The sequence below is a fragment of the Cynocephalus volans genome, chromosome 5 (genome assembly GCF_027409185.1).
Source record: "Cynocephalus volans isolate mCynVol1 chromosome 5, mCynVol1.pri, whole genome shotgun sequence".
NCBI classification, from domain to species: Eukaryota; Metazoa; Chordata; class Mammalia; order Dermoptera; family Cynocephalidae; genus Cynocephalus; species Cynocephalus volans.
The window spans coordinates 150,230,905-150,256,943 of NC_084464.1; the positions used below are offsets into that span (position 1 = coordinate 150,230,905).

General features: G+C 37.4%; 1 protein-coding gene across 1 annotated transcript; it reads left to right on the forward strand.

Annotated features, from left to right (window-relative positions):
- The first annotated feature begins 246 nt into the window (after window positions 1–246).
- Window positions 247–15,278, forward strand: ARMT1 (acidic residue methyltransferase 1). The gene is made up of 5 exons (XM_063097496.1): window positions 247–351; window positions 2,504–2,609; window positions 4,934–5,178; window positions 10,067–10,232; window positions 13,356–15,278. Exons 1-5 carry the CDS (start codon window positions 311–313, stop codon window positions 14,121–14,123), a joined length of 1,326 nt encoding a protein of 441 aa, XP_062953566.1. The 5' UTR covers window positions 247–310; the 3' UTR covers window positions 14,124–15,278.
- Window positions 15,279–26,039: the final 10,761 nt, after the last annotated feature.

Here is a 26,039-nt window from a genome sequence, read left to right on the forward strand (position 1 = left end):
CCACGTGACCCCGCCACCGCGGCCTCTTCCGCTCCGTGGTTCCTGGGACCTCCCGGTCCTTGCCTGCTTCCGCTTACGCCCGCTTCCTGATCCGCTCCCTCTAGTCGGCCGTCTCTGTCCCCGCCCTCGTCCCCGGAAGATCTCCGCGGCTTCCAGCCAGCCGTTGTTTGCCGCTTGTACGGGCACCAAATAAAGTTTCTTCATTCAAAAGCACTTTTTTAAAAACCACAGCGCTCCCTTCCCCAGCTCCTCCTTCGCGGCGGCACCGCCCCTGTTCCTGCGGCGGGTGACACCCGACAGTTGGAACGTGATGGCGGACCCTCCGGCGTCTCTCTCGGGACAGGACGTAGGGTTCGTCTCGCTTTTCTCCTCCCCACTTTTGCGGACAGAGGGTCTAGGCGGGAAACGGTAACAAGGATGCCCGCTCCATTCGCGACTGCGCGTTCAAGTCCCGCCGTCTGTCTCCAATTCCCAGGGGCTCCTACTCGGGTTTGGAGGCGACAGCGGGGCGGCCCCAGGGGAGAGAGTCCGCTCGCTGCGGCTGCTCGCAAGGCTCAGGACTCGGATTAGCTTTGCAGTCTCTTCCTTGCGGTCACTTCTTATTCACTTTCATAAGCGCGCCTTTGGGGGGTTCAATTTTTTTTGTAAAAGTTGGGGATCTCAGGTCTATTGAGAAAGGTGTCTCTCCCTCATGCTGATCAAATCATGATCTCACAATGCAAAGTGTCAGTAGTTTTTTGCTTTTGAGGCGCCACGCTGCAGATTCTGGGTAAAGTTGTGGGAGACTGTAAAGATAATATTACATTCATTTACATAAATGAAAGGTCAAGTTTGTATTTGAAATGGGCACTTCAAAATATTGCAGAAGACGAGAACAGTAACAGGAAAATTGACACGAGTTGGGCAGGAAGTAGATTGAGACCAGAGAGGCGCCAAGGGGCTAAAATCTAAGCAGACGGTCACTGTCAGGGTCATGCAGATGTCGGGGGTGAGTGCCTCCTCAAGTTGTGCGGCACAGGAGCCTCTGGCTCACCCTAGTCCTGGCCGGGGACCTTACTGCAGAGGCGCAGGCCTCAGTCTGAGGAAAAGTAGAAAAATGTTAGAAAAAAAGTAATACTTACCAGTTAAAGTAAAATGGCAAAGGACTGTCACTTGGTTTTGTATCAGCTGCCTTGGAAAATAAAAGAATCAATTGATTTAAGTTAGTGTTCCCTCCCTCCAAGGTATTAGTGATTTTTTAAAAATATTCTGATCAGTGGGCTGGACGGTTGCTCAGTTGGTTAGAGGGCCACCTTGTAACACCAAGGTCAAAGGTTCAGATACCCTTACCGGCCAGCCGCCAAAAAAAAAAAAAAAGAATGATCAGAGTAGTTGCTATGCATATTTTAGGATACTCAAAGCACCCAGAGTCAGAACGTGTTTGTTTTTGCAATTTTTTTCTTAGAAGTTTTATAGCTATCCTTTGAGGAAAACTTTTGAAAAAATACTCAAGGTACAACCCAATAATTTACAAATTGGAATAAGATAATTGAATTTTCGGAAGTCTGACGATACCAAATTAAAGTTAGATGATTTGGACAAAGGTATTCTTTTCAAAACTATCTTGTCAACTTTTTTGGTTTTCTGTGTTTATGGCGATCTGTACATGTAAAGACTGATCAGCCAAGCTCTGTGCTATGTATTTAAAAACTGCACAGAATTTCAGCACCTGATAAAGCCTATTTTTTCTAACTGAATCATATGTACTTCCTAAAAAATCTAATTATATGAAATGATAACCCATAAATCTCACTTTTTGTATGTCTAAAAATCAATACTATCTTTAACTTTTTAACTTTATCTCCAGCTTTCTTCATTCTTTGACACTTCTAGAAAGTCTAATTTTTTTGGCTGGGAGAATAGACAGGAGCATGTCTTAATTTGTTTAGGGGCAAATAGGATGGAAGGAGTTCATTATGCAGGTAGAGACAACAGTGGTAAAACCTTTGGGAAGAATTAAAATTGACTGAGAATATAGACAGAGGGAAGAGAAGGAAACAGGTTTTTAAATATCTTTAATTCTTTATGTTCTTCAAGCACATTAGAGTCTTTAAGGCAGTTTCACATCCATTGTCTCTCTAAGCAGGTGAAGTCATTTAGTAGTAGACCTGGGACAAGATCCTGTTTGATTTCTTGGCCGGTCCTTTCTCTGTCCTATCACATTCTTAAACTAGTTTCTGATTCAAGAAAATAAAAGGAATAGAATGGGAAAGATAAGAATGATTTAAAAACATTCTCTGGGGAGAATCTGGGATTAGAGGCAGTAAGACTATTTAACTTTTATGACATACCAGAGAAATTTTCAAGTTTTCTAATGTCTTAATATAGTAGTTAGACAATACTGGTTTCTCTTTTAGTAGCTGCATGAAAAGGAATTTTAAATGAGGTGTTCCGGAAACTAAAAGATGGCCAGTCTTTTAGTGTAATGCTAAGTAATATATTGTATGTGACTCTCTTTTCTTAGGTCATTTGCATATCTTACAATAAAAGACAGAATACCACAGATCTTAACTAAGGCTATTGACACATTGCATCGGCATAAAAGTGAATTTTTTGAAAAACATGGAGAGGTAAGAGTTGTGTTTTAACTTTAAGTTTTTGTTAACTCTTCAACAGAAACACAATAAGTAGTTACTGAAGGTTTTAATTTTCATGTAAAATATAAAAATACATACATGAGCCAAATATTTATCTAGTTGTAATGTAATATGTTGAAATGAAGTATAATCATGAGGTTGTCAAGGATAGAACAGGCAGTCTCCAATTTAGAAAAGAATTGTATTCCAACAATTTATTTTGTCATTTGTTTAGACCTCAGAACATGTTTTTGAATAGATACAATGTTGTAAATGGTGACTATGTTGCTGACTTGCTCAGAAAAGCATTTTTAATTTCAAATTGTGCTGAATTGCAGTATTTATATTATTAATTTGAGGTTTTGGGTCCTGGAAACTCAGGCTGCTATGCAAATACTAATTAAAGATGTGAATGACTCATTAGCATTCAGAGCAGGATAGGACTTTGGAAATCTCCTTGTCCATTCAATTAGTGGAAAAATTCAAATAACTATACTACTGTAGATATAGGTCTTTAAACTTGCAAGTCCAGCAATCTTTCTGTTACAGAATAGACTATAAAAGACCATGCATAACACCAGTATATATTTTTTTAAAAAGTTGACAGCAAAGATTTAGAAAAATGGTTGGTGGTCTTCTTGGCTGGACTGAAATGGAGCAAGAAAGCACATAGGCGATTTGAGAGTAATGTTGCATTTCTTTTTTATTTTTTAAAAGATGACTGGTAATGGAATCTTAACCCTTGACTTGGTGTTGTCAGCACCACGTTCTCCCAAGTGAGCTAACCAGCCATCCCTATATAGGGATCCAAACCCGTGGCCTTGGTGTTCTCAGCACCACACTCTCCCAAGTGAGCCATGGGCCAGCCCTGTAATGTTGCATTTCTTTCAGCTACTTTTGTATTGTCTTTGATATGAATCCTGACATAACACAGGATCACCTATTGTTCTTCATTGCTGAGATCCATCTTATTTTTTGACACTGACATTTCCGTTGATGCATGGTTCCAATGTTTATCATGTAAACATGAGTTTGTTTTGATGAATGCACACCTTTATCACATAAATGTAATTTAGCCAAATTTGGGTAGTTCACTTGAGTATTTGGTCATATACCTAAGCAAATTACCATAGTACTTTTATAGTTTCAATTTTTTTGACTGGAGTGATCTAAAATGCAATAATTAATCAAGTCTTAGCATCTTGCTACTTGGCCTGCATGCTCACAATCATCAAGTGACCTGCTGGCCAAGAGTGGGAAAGCAGGGTCTACTGTCCCCCTCCAGCCCTATCCCATTTCACACTCTCCTGGGTACAGGACAAGACCTATATAAAGTGTTAACATTTGAATAATCAGGTGAAGTTAAAGAATTTAGGGTAAAGATTTGGAAAAGGGGGTGTTCCTCATAAGAAAGTCAGCCGCGTTGGGACTCGCAGGCTCAGCCCCTAAAACTTTGTATTTTTTCAATTTCTTTTCTTCTATTTCTGAATCTGCACAGTCTCTAAAGCTTCAGCCTTTCATTCTAGCAACAGAAGAGTCTACATGAAAAAAAAAAAAGACTGGAGAGGTGTCTGTATTGAGAAAATTATAGGTTTGAAAGTAGGAACTAAATTCCCTTAATATTAACATGGTAATAATGATTTTATTTATTCTATATGTGGCTTAATAGGCCTAAATTTTCTTTCTTTCTTTCTTTTTTTTTTAAATGGGGTAGGAATCTTGCTGGTATAAAACTGAGGGTGCCATGTCATTTTCACTTTATTCTGATCCCATGACTTTTGTCCACTCTCCAGTTGTCCTTTTATGTGAAATAATACTGTAGCACCTTGTTTGTCTTAGTATCTCTCACCTATCTGGAACTCAGTGAAAAACAAGGAATAAAAAGACCCTCTGAACTGCCAAAAGAAACTTCCGGAAGATCAGAGTTCCTTTTCCAGAAGTTTCTCTTGTGAGAGAATACATTTGGAAGCATGAAAGATGTGAAAGTCTGGCAGTGGTTCCTTTTCCTCTGCGGTAATGGTTAGCCCACCTGAAGATACAGAAAGGCCAGAACTTTAAAAAAAAAAAAAAAAAAAAAAAAAAAAAAGGAAAGGTACATAAGGCATCATTGCATTAATATGAAATCTCTGTGTGTTCTTTGATTTTCACCTTAAGAATTCAAATTTAAATGTTGAGAATAGCTTGTGAAATACATAAAATGTAGTTTTGAAATACGGTATTTTTCTTTCCTTCTTAATTTCAGGTCCTTAAAAATGTGTTACTATAGAGGAATTATGCACACAGACACACACAGTTTATTTTTTTTCGTATTTCGGCAGGAAGGCATGGAAGCTGAAAAGAAAGCGATTTCTCTTCTTTCAAAATTACGGAATGAGTTGCAAACAGATAAACCAATTATCCCCTTGGTTGAGAAATTTGTTGACACTGACATATGGAATCAGTACCTAGAATATCAACAGAGTCTTTTGAATGAAACTGATGGAAAACCAAGGTGGTTCCACTCACCGTGGTTGTTTGTAGAATGCTACATGTATCGTAGAATTCACGAAGCGATTATCCAGAGGTAAGTATATAACCATCAAATAGCAAAAGTTTAGATAATTTATGCTTTTTGAAATTGTAAAAGGATATGTTTTTAAAAAGCCTGAATTCAGTTGAGTTCAGCAGATATTAATGACACTATTTGGACATTTCCACAAATACTAATTTTTTTTTTTTTTTAAAAGATGACCGGTAAGGGGATCTTAACCCTTGACTTGGTGTTGTCAGCACCACGCTCACCCAGTGAGCAAACCGGCCATCCCTATATGGGATCCGAACCTGTGGCCTTGGTGTTATCAGCACCGCACTCTCCCGAGTGAGCCACAAGCCGGCCCCCACAAATATTAATTTAGTAGTCTTGACAATTGTAATCCACTTGCCTAGAATAGACAAAAGATTGAATATCTGAAGTATGAACTAATCAAAGATTCTTTAAAGACTTTTCTTCTAGAATAAACCAAATCGTACTTATTGAGCAAAAAGTTAATTTGAAATAATTATATATATAAAAAATCAACATGGGACAAAATAAGCATATGTTTTTATAAAAATAGATAGGGAGTCATTACAACAGTGAGTCACTCTGTTGTTTCACACTGTCTTAATCTTTAGTCTTTTTTCTTAATGGCTGTATTAGAAAAAGACTCTAAAAGTTATATATGTTCAAAAATAACTTTTAATAGGTTTGTTTATACTATTTACATTTTCCTAAGAAAATTTTGATCTAGAACTGATTTATAGTGCAAAAGTTCAAGACTTGCCCAAGGTTACATGACTAGTAAGTGGTAGAGCTATGATTTGAGCCCGGCCTGTGTAAATAAGATTAGAGTCTTCATCAGCCTGTCCTTTCCAAGTAGTAGATTTGGAATCCTGTCAAGGACTGAGTAGTCTGAAATTCTGTGAGGGGTGGTTTCATAATTTTGGAAAATATCTGTATGAGCCAAAGCTGCTGAAGTGTTGAAAGACTTGGTAGCAAGCTGAGCAGGGTTATGAGCGTTTGGAAGTTAGAAAGGCAAAAGGAATGCTGTTTCTGAGTTTAATTTTAGTGGTCGATTCAGAGAATAAAAAAATTTAGGGCAGAGTTTCACAAACCTGGATGCACATTTACAACCCAGTTGGAGAAAGGGAAGATGGTTTCAAAAATGCAGATTTTTAAATTATTATAAAAGAGTAAATACAGTTTAAATTTATCTGGGGTGTGGTTGGGTATCAGTTTTTCTTTAGGCACCTTAGGGAGATTGGTTGATATCCTCTGGTCCAAGGGGTAGTTTGTTAAAAGAGATAAAGGGAAAATTTAACTTTAAGAACCTAGAATGTTAGTCATGGATGTAGAACTCTTCTCAGAGGGATTTCTGTGGCATATGTTTGAAGTTTTGGGGATTGGGGTTACATTGTGCTAGAACTTAACTCTTATATCAGTATAATAAAGAACTGTCCTGCACCAGAACTAGCACTGAAGTAGTTTTTAAATGCCCAATTTGTCAGGTTCTTGTAGTGGGGAGTTCTATCCTGGGTCAGTGGCAACTCCAAAGTGACCAAAGAAGGGACTTCTTAACTCCTGTAGGATCCTGAAGCACACATTAGCTTTGAGACATGTTTATGTTGATTATTTACTAGAGTTAAATAGTCTGCAAGTCTAAATTAAGATTTAAAGTTTTAGCCATATGTGAAATTTAAATACATTAAGTAAATATACTTCTGATATTGAAAAATGAAAGTATAGAGAAAATAGGAGACATTTTAAAACTTTTTATTAAAGTGTAGTATACATATAGAAAAATACACATGCCGTAAGTGTCCGAGAACATACTCATGTACTACCCAATGCTCAGATCAAGAGGCAGAGCCTGACTACAGGCTGAGCATCCCTTGTTTAAAGTGCTTGGCACCAGAAGTATTTCAGACTTCGGATTTTGTTTTTGGATTTTGGAATATTTGCACTATAGTTACCAGTTCAACATCCCTAATCCAAAAATCTGAAATTGAAATGCTCCAAAGAACATTTCCTTTAAGCATCATGACGGTGCTGAAAACGTTGCAGATTTTGGAGCATTTTGGAGTTTGGGGTTTTGGATTAGAAATACTCAATTTTGCTAGTACTCCAGAAGCCCCTCTTGAGTTCCTCTCCAGTTACTGCCATCACTACCCCTCAAGGATAACCACTCTTGTGGCCTGTGCTGGGTTTACCTCTCTTTAAACTTTATTTAAATGAAATGATATGGTGTGTCCTTTTCTGTCTGGCTTCTTTCACTCATTATGTTGGTGAGATTTGTCCATATTGTTGCATATAATGGTAGGTCATTCATTCTCATTGTTGTATAGTATTGCAGTATATGGACATATTGCAATCTATTTACTTCTTCTATTGTGATGGATATTTGAGAAGTTTCCAGGTGTGGGTTATCATGAAGAATGCAGCTATAAACATTTTAACACTTTTTTTGTTTTACTTTGTTTTTAGTTAACACACAATAATTGTACGTATTTGTGGGATACAGTGTGATGTTTCAATACATATATACATTGTGTAATAATCAAATCGGGGTAGTTAGCATATCCATCACCTCAAACACTTGTCATTTCTTTGTGGTGAGAATATTCAAAATTCTTTCTTCTAGTGCAATATATTATTGTTAGCTATTGTCACCCAACTGTATTATAGAACACCAGAACTTATTTCTCCTAACTAACATTGTACTGGTGACCAATCTCTTCCCAGTAACACTTTTATCTTTTTTTTTTTTTTGGTGGCTGGCTGGTAGGGGGATCCAAACTCATGACCTTGGTGTTACAAGGCTGTTTTCTAACCAACTGAGCTAACCAGCGAGCCTGTTAATATGTCTTTGATGAATATATGTGTGTATTTCCATTGGGTGTATATACCCAGGAGTGAATCACTGGGTCATAGTGAATATACATGTACAGGTTTAGTTGATTCTAAAATAGCAAACATTTTAAAGTGAGAAATTACATATATTTATGTGAGTTTCCTCTCTTAGATACAAGAAATAAGGCTCATTTGTAACATGACATGTGACTTTAAACTAATGAATAATTTTTTAATAAAACATTAGAACCATGGGTCAGCAAACTTTTTCGGTAAAGGGCCAGATAGCAAATATTTTAGGCTTCAGGGGCCATATGGTCTCTGTTGCAGCTGTTGAGCTCTGCCATTGTTGCATGAAAACAGCAATAGACAATATGTAAATGAAAGAGCACAGCTCTGTTCCAGTAAAACTTCATTTATGGACACTGAAACATGAATTTCCTGTGTCACAGAATATTGCTTTTATTTTGCTTTCTGTTCAGCCATTCAAAATAGTAAAAACCATTTTTAGCTTGTGGGTCATACAAAACAGGTGGTGGGCCCGATTGGGTCTGTGATCTATGGTTTGCTGACCCCTGTACTTGAATCTATGCATCCAGATGATTTTTATCCTTTTAAATTACCTTGACAGACTGATTGATTTCAGCAATGCTGCCATTGCTAAAACGCCTTTGAATTCTTTGGAACTTCTTTTTTTTTTTTCCAAAGATGACCGTTAAGGGGATCTTAACCCTTGGCTTGGTGTTGTCAGCACCACACTGTCCCAAGTGAGCGAACTGGCCATCCCTATATAGGGATCTGAACCCGTGGCCTTGGTGTTCTCAGTACCACACTCTCCCAAGTGAGCCATGGCTGGCCCATTCTTTGGAACTTCTTTAAGAGCCAGTTCACAAGCCTCAAAAAGAAAATTAGTCTCATTATTTTCAGTTACGCCTCATTTTTGACCAAAAATATTTTTATTCAGTTTGATTACACACCTCATTCTGCTGAAATTGCTCTGACCAACCTTTGGCTGTTTCCAAAAACAAACTGACTCCAAAGGATGAAGATTCGTGATCATTGACAGGACGTTTAATAATGTGCCACAGGTTGTGAAGAAGATTCCAAAAGAGGAATTCCAAAAGTGCTTTGAGCAATGGCAGCATTCTTGGAATAAGGGTGTAAGCTTCCCAACGCGACTGACCAGAAGGAGGCAGTCATCATTTGGATGTATAAACACTGGTATGTTTTTTATTTTTTATTTTTAAATCAATCTCATTACATCAGTCTTATATTGTTTTTACCCTAACATGGATGGCCCATAGAAAAAGTAGCTAATTTAGAAGATCAGTTAATCTGAATGTCTTTTATATTCAATTCTGTAAAGGCTATTATATTACTATTTATATCTTAATTATGTTTTTCTTAGGCCATTATTAATATTACTTGATCTTTCATTGGACAGCATGAAGGTGTAGACATGGCACATACATCATCTTTGATAAAAATCAACCTGAGAGTAAAAGTTGCCAAAAAAATATCTACACATAAATTGTCAAAATTTATCATTTTCATAAAATTTGTAACAGTATTAAATCTGATTTATCTTGCATACTCATTGTTTCCATATACTCTGTTTGATTCTGTTAGTGGTTACTGCATTGTATTCAAATGTTCTGTTTATAGCCGTATATTTGTTACTTGGAACCTTGTCACATTAGGTGCTCAAAAAATGTTCGTTGAACTACAGCAATTATCTTGAAATTGTGTTTCTCTTTCTCCTTTTGCTGCTGAATAAATAATTATGGACATAGTCACTATAATTATTTAATACTTCCAGTAAAATAGTCAATTTGGGAACTTTTGGCAAAGAATTAAAATGACTTTGGGGGATTTATTTTTGTGTAACTTGATTATCTGTGTTATATCTAGTGTCTGTTACCAAAAATTGAGAGTGGATGGTGCTATTCTCTTTTCTTTAAAGAACTACAATGACACAAATGTAAAAAAAACAAAGGTAGAGACTTATATAAATGTTTCACTTATCACACACACAAATAAATAAATAAATAAATGTTTCACTTATGTTTTTTTCCTACTTTAGTCCACCAATCGATGACTTTGATGTATTTAAAGAATCAAAAGACCAAAATTTCTTTGAGTCACAGGAATCTATCATTGTTTTATGTACTCATCTGCAGCAGTTGATGAAAACTCTTGAAGACCTAGATGAAAATCAGCTGAAAAATGAGTTTTTTAAACTTCTGCAGGTAAATATAATAATTAATCTCCTGAGAATATTTGTTTATTTAAACAGTCGAAGAGTAAACTGGTACACAGTTAACAACAAAGCATGTGTATATTGTCATTTAAATTGTAATTGGTTATTTTTTATAATTTTCATAAGTGTTAAGAGCTGAACATTCCATTTAATTTCTAAAAATGGGTTTTGACATCTCTTCTGCTCCAACTGGAAATGACTTTAGTGGCACAGGAGTCATCTGACTTCATATCTCTGTCATTCTTGGGAGAATATTTCAGAGTGATTTGGTCAACCCAGCCTGACTTGGGTTTCAGTGTTGACTCTGTTGCTTATTTGTGGTTGGACCTGAGGCATGTTACTTAGTTTCTCTGGTGTTCAGTGTCCTCATCTGTTAAGTGAGAATGATAGTATATCCCTGGGATAATGTAATCCCATGAATTAAACTAGATTCATGCATGGGAAATGCTGAGCACAGAGCTTGGAACACAGAGCCTGCTGTTATCATCAGCAGGTGGTCAATTGGCCTATTAATATGGTTTTATTACATTTCTTCATTTTTAATTTTCATTCAAACATCCTAAAATTTAAAATATATTGTTAGAATCAGAACTATGTAAATGTGTAGCACACAGCAGTATCCCCAGCTCTCACAATTTCCAGAAAAAGTTAGAACATTTCCAGAAAGAATGCGGGGTTGGGGGGTTGGGGGGCCTCAGGGGCTGCCAGGAGAGGGCCTGATGAGGCTGAGGAGGCAACCAGGAGAAACCTGAAGGAGGTGAAGGAGTCTGGGGAGACTGTGGGAAGGATGAGAGAAACTGCAAGGAGAGTCCGTAGTTGCCGAGAGAAGTAGGGGCTGCGGGGTGGAAGAGACTGGTTTTGTTAATTTTTACTCAAAGTGAAAGAGAAACAATTGGAGGGTTTTGATCCAGGGAGTAATGTTATGTGACTTATTTCAAGGAATACTTCTGAAAACAGATGACAGGGGCAAGGGTGGAAGCTGTTCTGAAAATAACTCAGATGAGGGAGGATGGGACCAGGTTGGTAGCATAAGCGGTGGTAACACGTCACCAGATTCTGGATGTGCTTTGTTTTTGTGTTTCTTTGTTTTATTTCTGTTGTTGTTGTTGACTTTTTTCTTATTTTTCTTTTGTTTTTGTTTTTTTTCCTGGATGTACTATTTTTGTCCTTTGTTTTTTGTTGTTCTTGTTTTCCAGATGTACCTTGAAAGCAGAGGCTACAGGTTGTGGGCTGTGACAGCCCTGATGAAACTTTAAGGGCAGGCAGAGGCAGCTGAAAGATGACGAGTAAAGGCATATTTTGAGTTCGGTAGAAAAACTGTCAGGGTGTTAACTAATAACCCTAGCTTTTCTTTCCCTCTAAAGTATCCTTTAGGCTTAGCTTGGAATTAAAAAAGAAAAAGAAAAAAACTAGTATGTCAACTCTTGACTCCAAGCTAAGCCATTTCTTCAGGGAATAGTCTTTGAATTTGTTCTTTGCCCTGTAAGAGTAATAAATAGTGAAGAAGAATGAGAACTGACCTATTTTCTGTCATCTGATTTGGCCACCTACCTCACACGGCCACTCTGCCCCCAGGTAAAGGAGGCCAGAGTTGGCTTCTCTCAGTGGCCACAGTGAGCAACAGGTTAACATCCTAAGAGAAGCCTGACGGTGTTTTAGTTTGCAGGGAATGTCGATCGATCTGTTTTCAGAAGTCATAGCACGCTAGTGTGTTCACACAAATGTTCCTGGGCCTACTGTCAGACACTTTCCTAGGTGCTGAGCATGTGGTGATGGAAAAAAGAGGCCAGTCCTTGCTCTTAGCGAACTTGTGTCATCTTGAGGGAATATAGACAGCCAGATACTTGCTCAAATAACTATGTAGTTACAAACTAGAAGATGGTATGTAGGAATATGCAGGAGGCCAATGTAGAGCCTGACCTCGTAGGCAAATGCCATCGTGTGTGCTGTTGTATGTGTTTCCAAAGCAAGCTGTAGAAAAGTGTGACCCTGGACACATTAGTGATCATTTAAACCTTATGCTTTAAAAAAAAAAATCCATTCATTTATCTTTCTTTTTAAAATAATTCTCTTGATTGGAACTTGCATTTTCCTTATTTTAAATCACAAATAAGAGTAGAATCTATTTTGGCTAATATTTATTGAATACTTCTATATGCCAGGTATTTGGTACGTTATGTACATGCATTATGTCGATTCTCAAAATAGCTCTGTGAGGTAAGTATTATCTCGTTTTTCAGTTGCAGAACCTGAGCCTTAGAGATCTAAAGCAATTTGCCAATGGTCATTAATTGAAGGTGCTGGGATTTGAGTCCAGGTCTGGTAGACTCCGGAGTTTTCAGTCTTAAATGTGTAATTTTATAGCTTGAAAAATATAGGGCTACATATTTTTGACAAACTAAAATTGAGTATTTTATTTATTTATTGTCAGCTGGCCAGTATGGGGATCTGAACCCTTGACCTCTGTATTATAACACCATGCTCTAACCATCTGGGCTAACCAGCCAGCCCTGAGTATTATTTCAATTTCAAGCTGAATAGTAGATAATTGATTACAGTGGGTCTTTAGTTGACATCACCTTGCCTAATGAGTTGGGTCTTTAGACATCACCTTGTCCAACTTCTTTATTTTACAAAATGGGAGAACTAAATCCCGGAGAGGTTGCCATCTTGTAAGCTTATACAATTAGTAAAAGAAACTGGGCAATTTTGCGGCGGCTGGGAGGAAGAAAGGAACCATTTTATTTTTCTCTTGACTCTGGATGATAAACTCTAAGCCTCTCTCTTCACAGCATCTAATGATGTTCTAATATCTGCAAGATGCAAAAATTTTCATTCTGAATAAACAATGTGGGTGATAAAAATCACTCAAGTTTTTTTTACAGTTTATTACATGCCGATGGATTAAAAATTTCACTGTTTTATCTTCTTAATACAGCATCGTGTAAACATGGTGTTTACATTATTAGAGAAAGTGTAGACTTGGACATTTTGTAATAAGTTTGGTAGAAATTTTATGAATGTTTTTAGTAACCTCATACCTCCTACATAATAGAATTTTTGTTGGTTGTTCAAAAGAAGGGTGAACATTTTTGTACTTTTTCTTTTTCAGATTTCACTGTGGGGAAATAAGTGTGATCTGTCTCTATCAGGTGGGGAAAGTCATTCTCAGGAGATCAATTTAATAAATTCTTTGGAAGACTTCAAACCTTTCATTTTAGTGAATGACATGGAACATCTCTGGGCATTGCTTAGCAGCTGCAAGAACACAAGAGGAAAAGCCTCTGTTACTAGAGTGGACATTGTTCTGGATAATTCTGGATTTGAACTTGTTACAGATTTAATATTAGCAGACTTCTTGTTGTCCTCTAAACTGGCTACTGAGATCCATTTCCACGGAAAAACTATTCCATGGTTTGTTTCTGATACTACTGTACATGATTTTAATTGGTTAATTGAACAAGTGAAACATTGTAATCATAAGTGGATGTCAAAGTGTGGGGTCGACTGGGAAAATTATATTAAAACAGGTAGATGGCATTACCATGATCATATATTTTGGACTTTGCCTCACGAATACTGTGCAATGTCTCGGGTTGCTCCTGACTTATATGCTGAACTACAAAAGGCACATTTAATTTTATTTAAGGGTGATTTGAATTATAGGAAGTTGACAGGTGACAGAAAATGGGAGTTTACCATTCCATTTCATCAGGCTCTGAGTGGCTTCCATCCTGCACCTCTCTGCAGCATAAGAACATTAAAAGCTGAGGTTCAGGTTGGTCTGCAGCCTGGGCAAGGTGAGCAGCTCACGGCTTCTGAGCCCAACTGGCTGACCACCGGGAAATACGGAGTGTTTCAGTTCAGTGGTCCACTTTGACTCTGTTTAGGAGCTCTCAGCTGTGTAGAAAGATCAGACAAGCACCTCTTTATCCCCAAGAAAGCAGTGTGTGAATGCAGTCCCGTGGCTGCCCTGCATTAGCTCTCAGAAGCTGAGCTTCTCCATGCTCTTTTACATACACTCTGTGTGATTCCTCTTCTGAACACTTTGCCCACTACATTGTTTTGGGGATAGATAATTTGAGCTAGTTACAGATATTTACATTTATGTTGGAATTTTAGTAACTTATTTCACACGAATGTGTAATTTTAAATGGTTTTAATGAACTTATTTTTCATTGGGTAGAAAGCGTAAAATATAAGTGAATTCTGCTTTTAAAGTTAGTTAACCCTATTTTTTTCTTAAATGGTATATTGCATGGTATTTAATATTCCAGGAAGCATGGAATTTTATTTAACTTAATGGAGCTCTTGAAATAATGACTCCATGAAAATATACATTTTAATGACTCTTTGTAAGGAGAAGCATTTCTTACACCTGAAACTGTGATATTAGAACACATTAAAATGAAACTTACCTCGTAAGTTAATTCTAACTTTTGCTCTTGAATTTTCTTTTATTTCAGTAGCTTGGTTTATTTGCATGCATTTGTACTTTGATCTATGGAATGAATGTTAGAAAACACAAAATTGAACAGAGTGAAACAAATGATATTTGAAGAAATGTAATGTCTTTTACATCCTATTTATGATATCAGCTGAAATCATAATCAACCAAAATTATTATTTTACCACAGAAGTGTTTCACATAAACAGATTTTTAGTTTGCAGTTTTCAAAAAATACTTTAGATAGAAAAGATTCTTATGCAATGAATTTAGAGTACTACCAACAATTAATTTACTTTTTATATTCTTAACATTTTGTTGGTTGTCACCACAGATATTAAAGACTAAAAATTTCAGGTCAGTTTGTTTGGAAATTGAAATTGGAAATAAATCTAGAAATGTTTTCTTGCACTAGAATAATAAAATGAATTGTACTGAAAATCTCTTTGGTTTTATTTTCCAGTTGGGAAAAGTCAAGAAGGCAAGATTAAAAATGAGATCTATATAGTAAATTCATAATGTCTGTTAGAGATGTTGCCAAAAGCAGTTACTAAATAATGTCACTTATAAATGAGGGAATAATCTAAACTCATGCTAAGTGCTTAAAAGTTTTTTGTAAAATATTTGTATCAAGCTGCAAATTCTGAATTTACTATGTTTCTTTCTCTACATATATGTTCCTGTTTTAAACATTAAGTTACTAAAATGTTTAGCATATCAGAATTATTTGTAGACACTTGACATAATTTAAAACACAGTTGTATATTTGGGTTGACTTCATTGCCTCAGTAGGAGCTATTGTTATATATATTACATTTTCCAAAGCACTTTTTTTTTCTTTCTATTTTTACCATGTGGTTTATTTTTATTAAGAACGTGATGTTATGGTGTGTGAGGAAGTAGTTCACCCCTCCTCGTCCCTCCCCCGCCAAGAAAGAGAGCAAGGAAGCAAACTGGAGCGAGCATGGTGGCACTGTGGAAGGGCGAGTCAGTTCAAGATGGAATTTTCAAAAATGCTTAGCAGAGGAGAGGGCTTTGGTGTATTTTCACCAGTTTTTTTAAATAGCTTTATTGAGATATGATTCACATACAGTTCATCCATTTGAAATGTACAGTATTCTAGTGTGCAGGTGCAGAGGGTTGTGCAGCCATCACCACAATCTAATTTCAGAACATTTTTGTCACTCTAGAAGAAACCCTGTACCTGTCAGCACTCATTCCCCATTCCCCTCTCCTTAGCACTTGGTGACCACTAATCTTCCTGTCTCTGTGGATTTACCTGTTCTGGACATTTCATATAAGTGGAATCATAGAAGATGGGGTCTTTTGTGACTGGCTTTTTTTTAAGGTTTATCAGTTGTAGCATGTATTGGTACTTCATCCCTTTTTTATGGCTGAATAATATTCCATTGTATAGATGTTCCACATTTTATTCATCCATCAATTGATGGACATTTGGGTTGTTTCCACTTTTTGCTATTATGCGTAATGCTGTAATGACCATTCCTGTACAAGTGTTTGTGTGTATGTATATTTTCAGTTCTTTTGGTATATACCCAGGAGTGAAAATGTTAGATCATATGGTAACTACGAGCAACTGCCAAAGTGTTTGCACTGTTTTATATTCCTTTCAGCAATGCATGCATGAGGGCTCCAGTTTCTGTTTTGTATTCCTTTCGGCAATGCATGCATGAGGGCTCCAGCTTCTCCACGTCATGTTTCTGATGATATGCTGCTGGGTGTGAAGTGGTATCTTCTGGTTTTGGCTTGCATTTCTCTAATGAATGATGATGCCAAGCATATTTTAACATGCTTATTAGCCACTTGTATATCTTCTTTGGAGAAATGTCTTCAATTCCTGTCCCTATTTAAAAATTAGAGTATCTTTTTTTTGAGTTGTAAGATTTTAAAAATATATTCTGGATACAAGTCTCATGTCAAATACGTGATTTGTAAATATTTTCTCCATTCTGTAGGTTATCTTTTCACTTTCTTGATGGTATCATTTGCAGCACAGAAGTTTTACATTTTGATAAGTCTGTGCTATAGTTTGGATATGATTGGCCCTCCAAAGCTCATATGGAAATATGGTCCCTAATGTGGCAGTGCTGGGAGGTGTTTAGATCATGGGGGTGGGTCCCTCATGAACAGATTAATGCTCTCCCTTGGGGAGGTTCGTGGGTGAGTTCTCACTCTATTAGTTCCTTCTGAGAGTTGGTTGTTAAAAAGAGCCCGGCACCTCCCTTTCGTCTCTCTCTCTTCCTCTCTTGCCATGTGATCTCCTTGCCCACACAGCTGCTTTCTACTGTGGGTAGAAGCAGCCTGAGGTCCATGCCAGATGTAGCTGTCCCAGAATCGTGAGCCAAATAAATCTCTTATCTTTATAAATTACCCAGCCACAGGTATTCTGTTATTGCAACATAAAAATGAATTAAGACAGTCTTTATTTTTTCTTTGGTTGCGAAACACTGGTTCTTGAAATCCCCAAAATGGCCACTGAAGTGGCAGACTGAGAAACCCAATGCACAGGCCTCTGCCTACATGCCCTCCTCTTCTGCCAACATACTTGTCCCCCTGCCCTCCCACCCCCAGCACATGTGACCTACATATGTTCGGCATAGCTGCAGAGTGGCACTGTGGGAAAGCCTGGGCTCTGGAAGCAGATGTGAGTGGGGTTTCTACTGAAGAACTGAGCAATCTTGAGAAACTTTCTCAAAATATCATCAATTGTTTGATCCGCTAACGATACCACTCTTGGTTATGTATGAAGAAATTCAGCTTATAAAGTTCATGCAATACATTTTTTTCAAGATGTAGATCCAATATTCTACATATATGAGGATGGAACTGTGCATGAAATGTGCATGTAAATAATTATGTGGATGATAATGTTTTTATTAAACAGCAAATGGACAATACATGTTGGCATGATCCAATTTTTCTCTCTAATTTGAGGCAGTATTTTGTTTCTTGTTTTTTGGGTGTTTTGGTGGCTGGCTGGTAAGGGGATCTGAACTCTGGACCCTGGTGTTATAACACTGCACTCTAACCACCTGAGCTAACCAGCCATCCCTTGAGGCAGTATTTTGTGTTTATAAAATGCAGTTATGTTTTTGAAACTTTATAAGGCCAGAAACCTATTGTTCAATCTCAAGGTCATGTTTCTATAAAAGAAATACACACCAGCCACAAAAAGAAATGTCAACATAGTTCACACCTGTACTTACATTTTGAGAAAACTCCTGGATGGATGAAAACAGTTCGGAGTCATGATTATTAAAGTTCCCTTTCTCACACATTTTTCCAACACAACTCTCTGCCCAGAGCCTCACTAAGCCTTGTTCCAGAACATCTCTTGCCACAAAACTTTTCTTCTGCCCTCTCTTCCTCGCCACTCCTTTTTTTTTTTTTTTTTTTTGCTAGATGGGCAGGGGAAGACTTTGAACACTTCTACACATGCATGTCATTACCTCAATAAAGTGCTAATGTAATGTCTGACAATAAGGAATAAGTGATATCTTCAAATTGTAGAAAATGAATAAACCAGAGGAAAAAACCAGAAAAACAGTAAGAACATAATACCACCACCTCCAAATACCCCTAAGAGCTTGATGTGTGTATTTCTAAATTATTCTCTATGTACAGAGACCTTTTTTTACATTTCTTAAGACAAAAAAGCAGTATCATAGTATTAAAAAAAAAAATTCTGAAATGTTTTTCCAACTTGTAACATTCGGTTGGTTTGTTGGTTTTGTTGTTGTCATTTTACTTGTACAGTTTTTTTCTTGTTTGCTAACTAGTTCCTGTTGGAGGGATAGCAGATTATTTTTTCTTGGATAGAAATATCACCAGGGGCTCAATAAAGGCCGGGGACTCTTAAATATTTGACTTCAAATTCCCACTTGTCTTAGTTGGTTTGCACTGCTATAACAAAATACCTGAGGCTGGGTAGTTTAAAATCAACAGAAATTTATTTATCACAGTTGTGGAGGCTGGAAAGTCCAAGATCAACGCACCGGCAGATCTGATGTTTGGTGAGAGCCAGGTCTCAGCTTTCAAGATGTGCCTTGTTGCTGCATCTTCTGGAGGGGAGAGCTGCTGTGTCCCCATGTGGCAGAAGGTGGAAAGGCAAGGGAGCCCAAACCCCTTTTATAAGGGCTTTAATCCCATTCACGAGGGAGGATCCCTCATGTAATCACCTCTTAAAGACCCCACCTCAATATCATCACACGGGCCATTAAATTTCAACGCATAGGGCCGAGCCCGTGGCGCACTTGGTAGAGTGCTGTGCTGGGAGCGCGGCGACGCTCCCGCCGCGGGTTCGGATCCTATATAGAACTGACCGGTGCACTCACTGGCTGAGTGCCGGTCACGAAAAAACGACAAAAAAAAAAAAAAAAATTTCAACGCATAAATTTTGGAGGGAACACATTCAAACCATAGCACCAGTCTCCTATTAACTGTGTGACCTAAGTCATTATCACAATTTTGCTGGAAAAGAAGGTATTTCCAATCAATTTGAACTACATGTAATCTCAAACCCAGATTACCCTAGGGAAACTGGCATTGTGCTGAAAGATGTTGGGATTCTGGCATCCCCTAGTGGCCACCTGGATATTCCATAAAACCTGACCTTTCCCTTCCTGTATAAGGGGAAATACTGTTGCTTACGAGGCATCAGCTAGCGTACTCTGAGCCATTTCATCAGAGACCACCATTCAAATTGTTCTTCCTTCCTGCCTTTCTTTGGTATGTCACGTCTTCCCTTTTTATTTAATGTTACCTTACCCCATTTTCAGACCTTTTAGAAAGTAAAAGAGAAAATCAGTTCATGCAGAAGACACTTCTAACAGGTCAATTCCCTCTAGTTGTACTTTTCTTGGGGCAGCCACCATCTGTATCTTGTGTGTAGTTTTTGCCCTGCACGCTAGTGAACACAGATCAGGTGCTCAGTGAATGACTGATGGATAGGTGATGAATCCCAGCCTTTAAAGTAATTCTTTAAATCTATTTAAATTGAGGTCTGAAGAATGAAATCGTTCTGCCAGAAAGACTGACATATATTAGGAGATAAATTAGTACTTGTTGAATGAATAAAGAAATATGTGTTATATAACTGGAGGTTTTCTTTCTTCTTTTTTTTTTCTTTTTAATAAAAGATGACTGGTAAGGGGATCTTAACCCTTGACTTGGTGTTGTCAGCACCACGCTCACCCAGTGAGCTAACCGGCCGTCCCTATATGGGACTGAACCCGTGATCAGCACCGCACTCTCCCAAGTGAGCCACGGACCGGCCCCCTAACTGGAGGTTTTCAATAAATGTATGCATCTTTGAATAAAGCTTTATTTCTTCAGTATTATATTGTGATCAATTTCCCATTTGTTAAAAATTCTTCAAAATGTGATTTCTAATGGCTACGAACATTTATTTCATCAGACTAGATCATATTTTCTTTGGCTATATAGATTGTTCAAATTTTTTGCTATTATAAAAAAAAATACTGAGATGAACATCTTCAGACAACTAATACCCATTAAGATTTGTAAGCCTTCAGATACTGCTAATTATTTGGAACCACCCAATTATTATAGTCTTTCCGGAACAGTGTTTGCATTCGATTTGTAGCCCCAAACTCTCAATTGAGTGATTGCTTATCACAGGAAGGGAACTTGCTTTTCTCCCTATTTTTTTCCTGAATTCATACTGTGTATCATGCTGATGAGTTTCAATCCTGCTTGAGTTCAATGCAAAGTTTAGGCACAAAGGGAAGATCCGTAGTGTAGTAAAGTGGCTGCATTTTTCTTCTGATCCACAGTACAGAGATTTCAGCAAGAAAAACTGGCAATGTATAATTTTCATTGTTGACTGCACGCATTCTTGTGGTTTCAACTTTAAAATCATTACAGTGGAGCTAAAATTCTGGTGTCTCGCATGGTAAACCCAACAAGTTCAAGGGCAGTAAAGTTATATGTGTGTCCTCATTCACTTGCTGGAGTTTTATGTACACATATAATTCTTGCAACAAAATATTACAGTATTATATCATAAAATAGGTGAATTTGGGAATGAAACTAAAATCCAGGAAAAGGAGAAAAAATAGAGTTTTATTAACAATGTAGGAAAGTCACACTAGAAAAAACTTTGTAAGAAAATAAACATAATTGCTTTCCATTCACTTAACATTTGCTTGAAATTGCACACAAGAAACTAAAAAGAAATACTATATTTCCCCCTCAATTTTATTGTAATACAACAAATTAATTTTTACCATGATTGAAAAGATCTAAAGGAACTGATATTCCAGTTCTACCTTACATTACGAAGATAACAAAAGGGCTTTGTATGTCTCTAACACAGGAATTCTTAAAGCAGGTGTACGAGGCGTTCATCAGACAGAATTCAGGTGGTTTCTAAACTTGGGTGGGAAAATTTTTATTTTTATTTTTCTTACTTCCTAATGAAAACTTAGTATTTCTTTCAGTTTTGAATATGGGCCAACAACTCAGCAGTGTTAGCAGTACCTGTGCCTCTGTCACCTGTAGGAATCCCAGGTCTTTTCATATTACATTACAACTGTTTCAGATATCTTGAAATATTGTTCCATCACTACATCAAAATACAATAGACCCATTGTTAATTAATGTGCTAATAAGGAATCACATGTATTACTTTGCTACAATTTTATCTTTAATGTTTTGATGACTGTTTCAATGTAACTTTTCCCTTTGTATTATTTATTTAAGGCATTTAAACGTGTTATTTAGTGGCATCCATGGCGCAAAACAGTCAAGAACATCTGCTCTTATTTTTTCTCCCTTCCCCCCAGTTTCCCTTCTTTCCTTTTCACAAAGTTGGTGAGAGACATGACCTGTGTTTATTTACTTATCTTTTTTTGAGGGAAAGGGGAGACAGTGTATTTTTTTCTTCCCATCTCAAATCTCGATACTAATCCTTTCTTATTCAGTTTGGTCTTCCTTCAAAAGATCTTCAAAAAACTTAAAGATGTCATACGTGCACATGGATTGAGTCATCATTAGCCTTACTATTGGGAGGTTTTTAAAAAATGAAAAGGATGAAAAAGCATCTGGAACGTTTTTCATATTTAGAACTGTTATATGAAAACATTATAAATATCCTCAAAATGAGAAATCTGAAAGAGCTGTTTAAAATACAAGGCAAGAAGCAAAATTCACAAAACTTTCTTTCATAAGTATTATCAAGTTTTATAATAATTGTTGACAATCAGTAAATATCAAGCATGTATGCATGTATTATAATCAGTGTTGACACTGCTTACAAAGCACTATATTCCAGGCACTGTATTAAGTGCTTACTTATAATGTGGCGTGATATCCTCATAAAAATCCTGGAGGCAAATCTTCTCATTCCATTATGCTTATAAGGATGTTGAGTTTCAGATTTCAAATACCTGCACAAGACCACTCAGCTAGTCACCACAGCCAGAATTTAAACTCGTATCTGCTGGACTCCAAAACTCAAATTATGGCTTTGCATTTGAAGTTACCGTGCATTTAGCATAATTTGTAGATATGTAATTAAATTCTTTAAAAAAAAAATAAGTAAATATACTATCAATGGAAATTTGAGGTGTGATTATGTGGATGATAAGCCATACTATGAGTTATCAATATGTTGAAGCCTCAGTAGAAGAAAAAACAGTGAAGTACCACTTATATGTTTTATAATGAAGATTTACAATGCGGATGGGATGAGGATTCTTTTTCTGTATCGTTACATCCAGTATTGTTAGGCACATAAGAATTCACGGATTTTTACAACATCACTCTGAGAAGGAAAGTCTTCTCTAAGAACTTTGATGTAAAGGGCTGAACATCAGCAAATGCCATAATGGAAAGGATGGCTCTCAAGTTTTCAGGCCACCAAGCAGCTGGACGCCAGTGGGTAGTGATTTTGAAGGGAAATTACTTTTGTGAACAGATGGAAGTGATTTGATGTGGGTGAACTGGCCCAGTCATCCAACCAAAGGGATGATATAAAAATCATATTTTGCTCTTTCAGTGAAATCCAAAATTCTGTTCATATAAATTATTCCTATTCCTGCCTTATAAATTGTTTAAAATTAAATGAGGCACAATTCTACATTAATCCCTAAGAGTGTTTTAATTCTATATTTCTACTTCCTTTCTCATCATTTCTCAAATGGAATGTGGGTTGAATTGCTGAACCCCTATTGATTGTGGTCTTGGAGAAGACCCATCAGCCACCTTTGATTATTGAGATGGGTTCTTGTTCAAAGGGACTGTACTTGGGCAAGGATTTCAGTCCCACCTCTGTTACTAATTAATTATCTCATTTTAAGGTAGGTTAAAAATCTAGCTACTTCATGTCCTTATATACTCATATAGGCAGTAAATTCACCTTCAGTTCTGTCTTTGATTTTAGGATGAAATTGCTTGTGTTTTCTGCCATGTACCAGGACAGGGCAATCCTATTTACTCTCCTTGCACAAAAGTTGGCCCTTTATCTTTGTGGAAAATTCTACTTCTTTCTTCCTACTTTGTTTATGCCATTTTTTTCTTCATGAAAAACTCTACTTTTTCTCTTTGCTAATCTGTTTAACCCATTGAAATAGTGGCTAATTTCTTTCTTTCTTTTTTTTTTTGTGACCGGTAAGAGGATCGTAACCCTTGGGGTGGTGTCGCCCTCACTGCGCTCAGCCAGTGAGGACACCGGCCATCCCTATATAGGATCCGAACCTGCGGCCTCGGCTCATCCCAGCGCCACTGAGCTCCCAGCGCCGCACTCTCCCAAGTGAGCCACGGGTTCAGCCCATATTGGCTAATTTCCATGGTGATTCCCTTCCATAAGATGATGATTCCTATCTCCATTGGGCAGGTGGGTGGTACTTGTTATATAGAAGAAAGTGCTTTTGTAAACTTAGCCATTTTGGAGATTTTAAATGGTTTCTATAAGACAAATCATGAGGATATAGTTAAATTCGTTGGTAAGGAAGAACCAAAGGATGGTACATATTTTCAGGTCAAAGAATCCATTGGAAACGTTCCACACTGTAGACTGTTGACACTATCTACAGCAATTCTTCATGGAATGGAGGAATAATTTATTGTATTGAGGGGCCTGGCTTAGCAACAGGACTCCAAGGCTAGAAATTGAAGGTGGTACTGTTGAATGACTACACAAAAGTCATTTTTCCTTCCTTCTGGCTGGCAAAGCTAGCATCTTTTGCAGACATCCTTTCCCATGTTTGTACTATGCCCCTTTCCAATGGTTATTTTGGAGGTGAGATGCAGCTCCAACCAAGGTAAGACAAGGTTGCTGGCATGCTTCTGGAAAAGATTTCCTTGCTCTTAAAAAAAAAAGGCTTATGGAAACAGATATCCCTCTTCTTTTCCTGGAGGCTTTCATATCTGGATGTGATATTATGCTCCCTCCATTTTACATGTAAGATAACAGCCTCTGAAAGAATAAGAAACTTGCCAATGGTAGCAAATACCAGAACCTCTCATAAAATTGCCTCTTATAATAATAGTAACCTATCATACATTTTGTAAAGTATGTTACATTTTACAAAAGAATTCACAAACTATGTGATATCATCACAAGGGCACTATGACATTGGTATTATTACACTAACTTTATAGGGTAACAGAGGTTCAGTAAGTTCCACACAGCTAGCCGGTGGCTGGATTGGGGCTTGAGCCCAATGGCTTCCAATTCTTCTGCCCTTTCTAGGGTCGCATAAATTCTTTTTTTATTTCCATAAATTCTTAAGTATGCCAAGGTCAAGGGTTTGGATCTCCTCACTAGCCAGCTGCAAAAAAAAAAAAAAAAAAAAAAAAATTCTTAAGTACGAATAGTGAGATCTCCTAGAGATGAGAAATATAACTCTAAAACCTTACACTTGGTCCTAATGACAATTGGCTTTCAACTTTTGCTTCTCTGAGCACTTTGGGTTCTGTGGAGGTACTTTGGGGTCTTGGGGTGGCATGTAAAGTTGAGGTCACAGAGAGGCACCTTAGTGGGACCCTAGTGCCCCGCCCCTCATTAACTAGGTCAACAGGGGAATCTCCAAATTGATCCATTCTCCATCCTGGGCTCCTGAAAGACTCCAGTTGAGCAAAGATTCATTGGCTCAAAGGAGAAAGGCTTGAAAACTGCTGCTATAAGTGATAGAGAGCCATTGAAAGTTTCTGAGGAGGAAAGTGGTAAGTTATGTTTTACAAAGATCAATCTGGCAGTTTTTTGATTTTGTTTTTGTTTTTGCAGAAGACTTTCAATGTGGAGAGTCTGGCAGAGAGAAACACAGGAGAAGTTATAAGAAAGGTTACTGGAGAGTGTGGGGCTTGGGCAGGAAAGTCAGAGCAAGGTGTAGGAACAGCCAAAACTCAATTTTTCTGCATCTTAGATTCCATAGGGCTTAACTTTTTTTTTTTTTTTGCATATATATTTTTAATTTTATTCTTTAAATTGTCACATAAAAAACTGGATTTCCTTTCATTTAGGGTTCAGTTCTATGGATTTCAACACACGTGTACATTTATGTTGCCACCACCATAATCAGGATACAAAACAGTCACACCACCCAAAAACCTCCCTTGTGCTATTCCTTTATCATCATCCTTCCCTACCTCCATTCATGACTCCTGGCACCACAGATCTGATTTTTGTCCTAGTTTTGTCCTTTCAAGAGTGTCATAGCAATGGAATCACACAATACAAACCTTTTGAGATTGGCGTCTTTCGCTCAGCATAATGCCTTTGAGATTCATCCATGTTGCTGTGTGTCAATATCCACAAGACTCTGAAAAGGGAAATAAGGTTGTGAAAAGGAGCTGATAATGTCGGGGCTTGAAAGTTTTTGAGCCAGGAAGAGTAATAGGTGCTATAAACTCTCTGGGGGAATTCATTCATTTATTCTTTTATACAATTATTTACTGAGCAACAAAAAATATGTGCTAGATGTTTTAGGTATTGGGGATATAGAAGTGTATTAGTCCCTTTCTGTTGCTTATAACAAAATACATGGAACTGTGTTTTATAACGAAAACAAAATTCATTGCTTACAGTTTCTGAGGCTGGGAAGTCCAAAGTCCATCTGGTAGTGGTGACAGTGACCCAGGGGTCTCATATTGTGAGATGGTGGAAGCAGAGAGAGCAAGAAAGAGAGAGACAGACAGACTCTCCTCTTCTTTTAAGGCCCTCAGAACCACACCCTGACCACCATTTTTAATCCATTCACTACTGCACGGTCCTACAATCCAATCCCCTCTTCAAGGCTCTGCCTTTCAGTTACCATAATAGGATTTCCTACCCTCATAACAGTCACAGTCGGGCTAAGTTTCTAA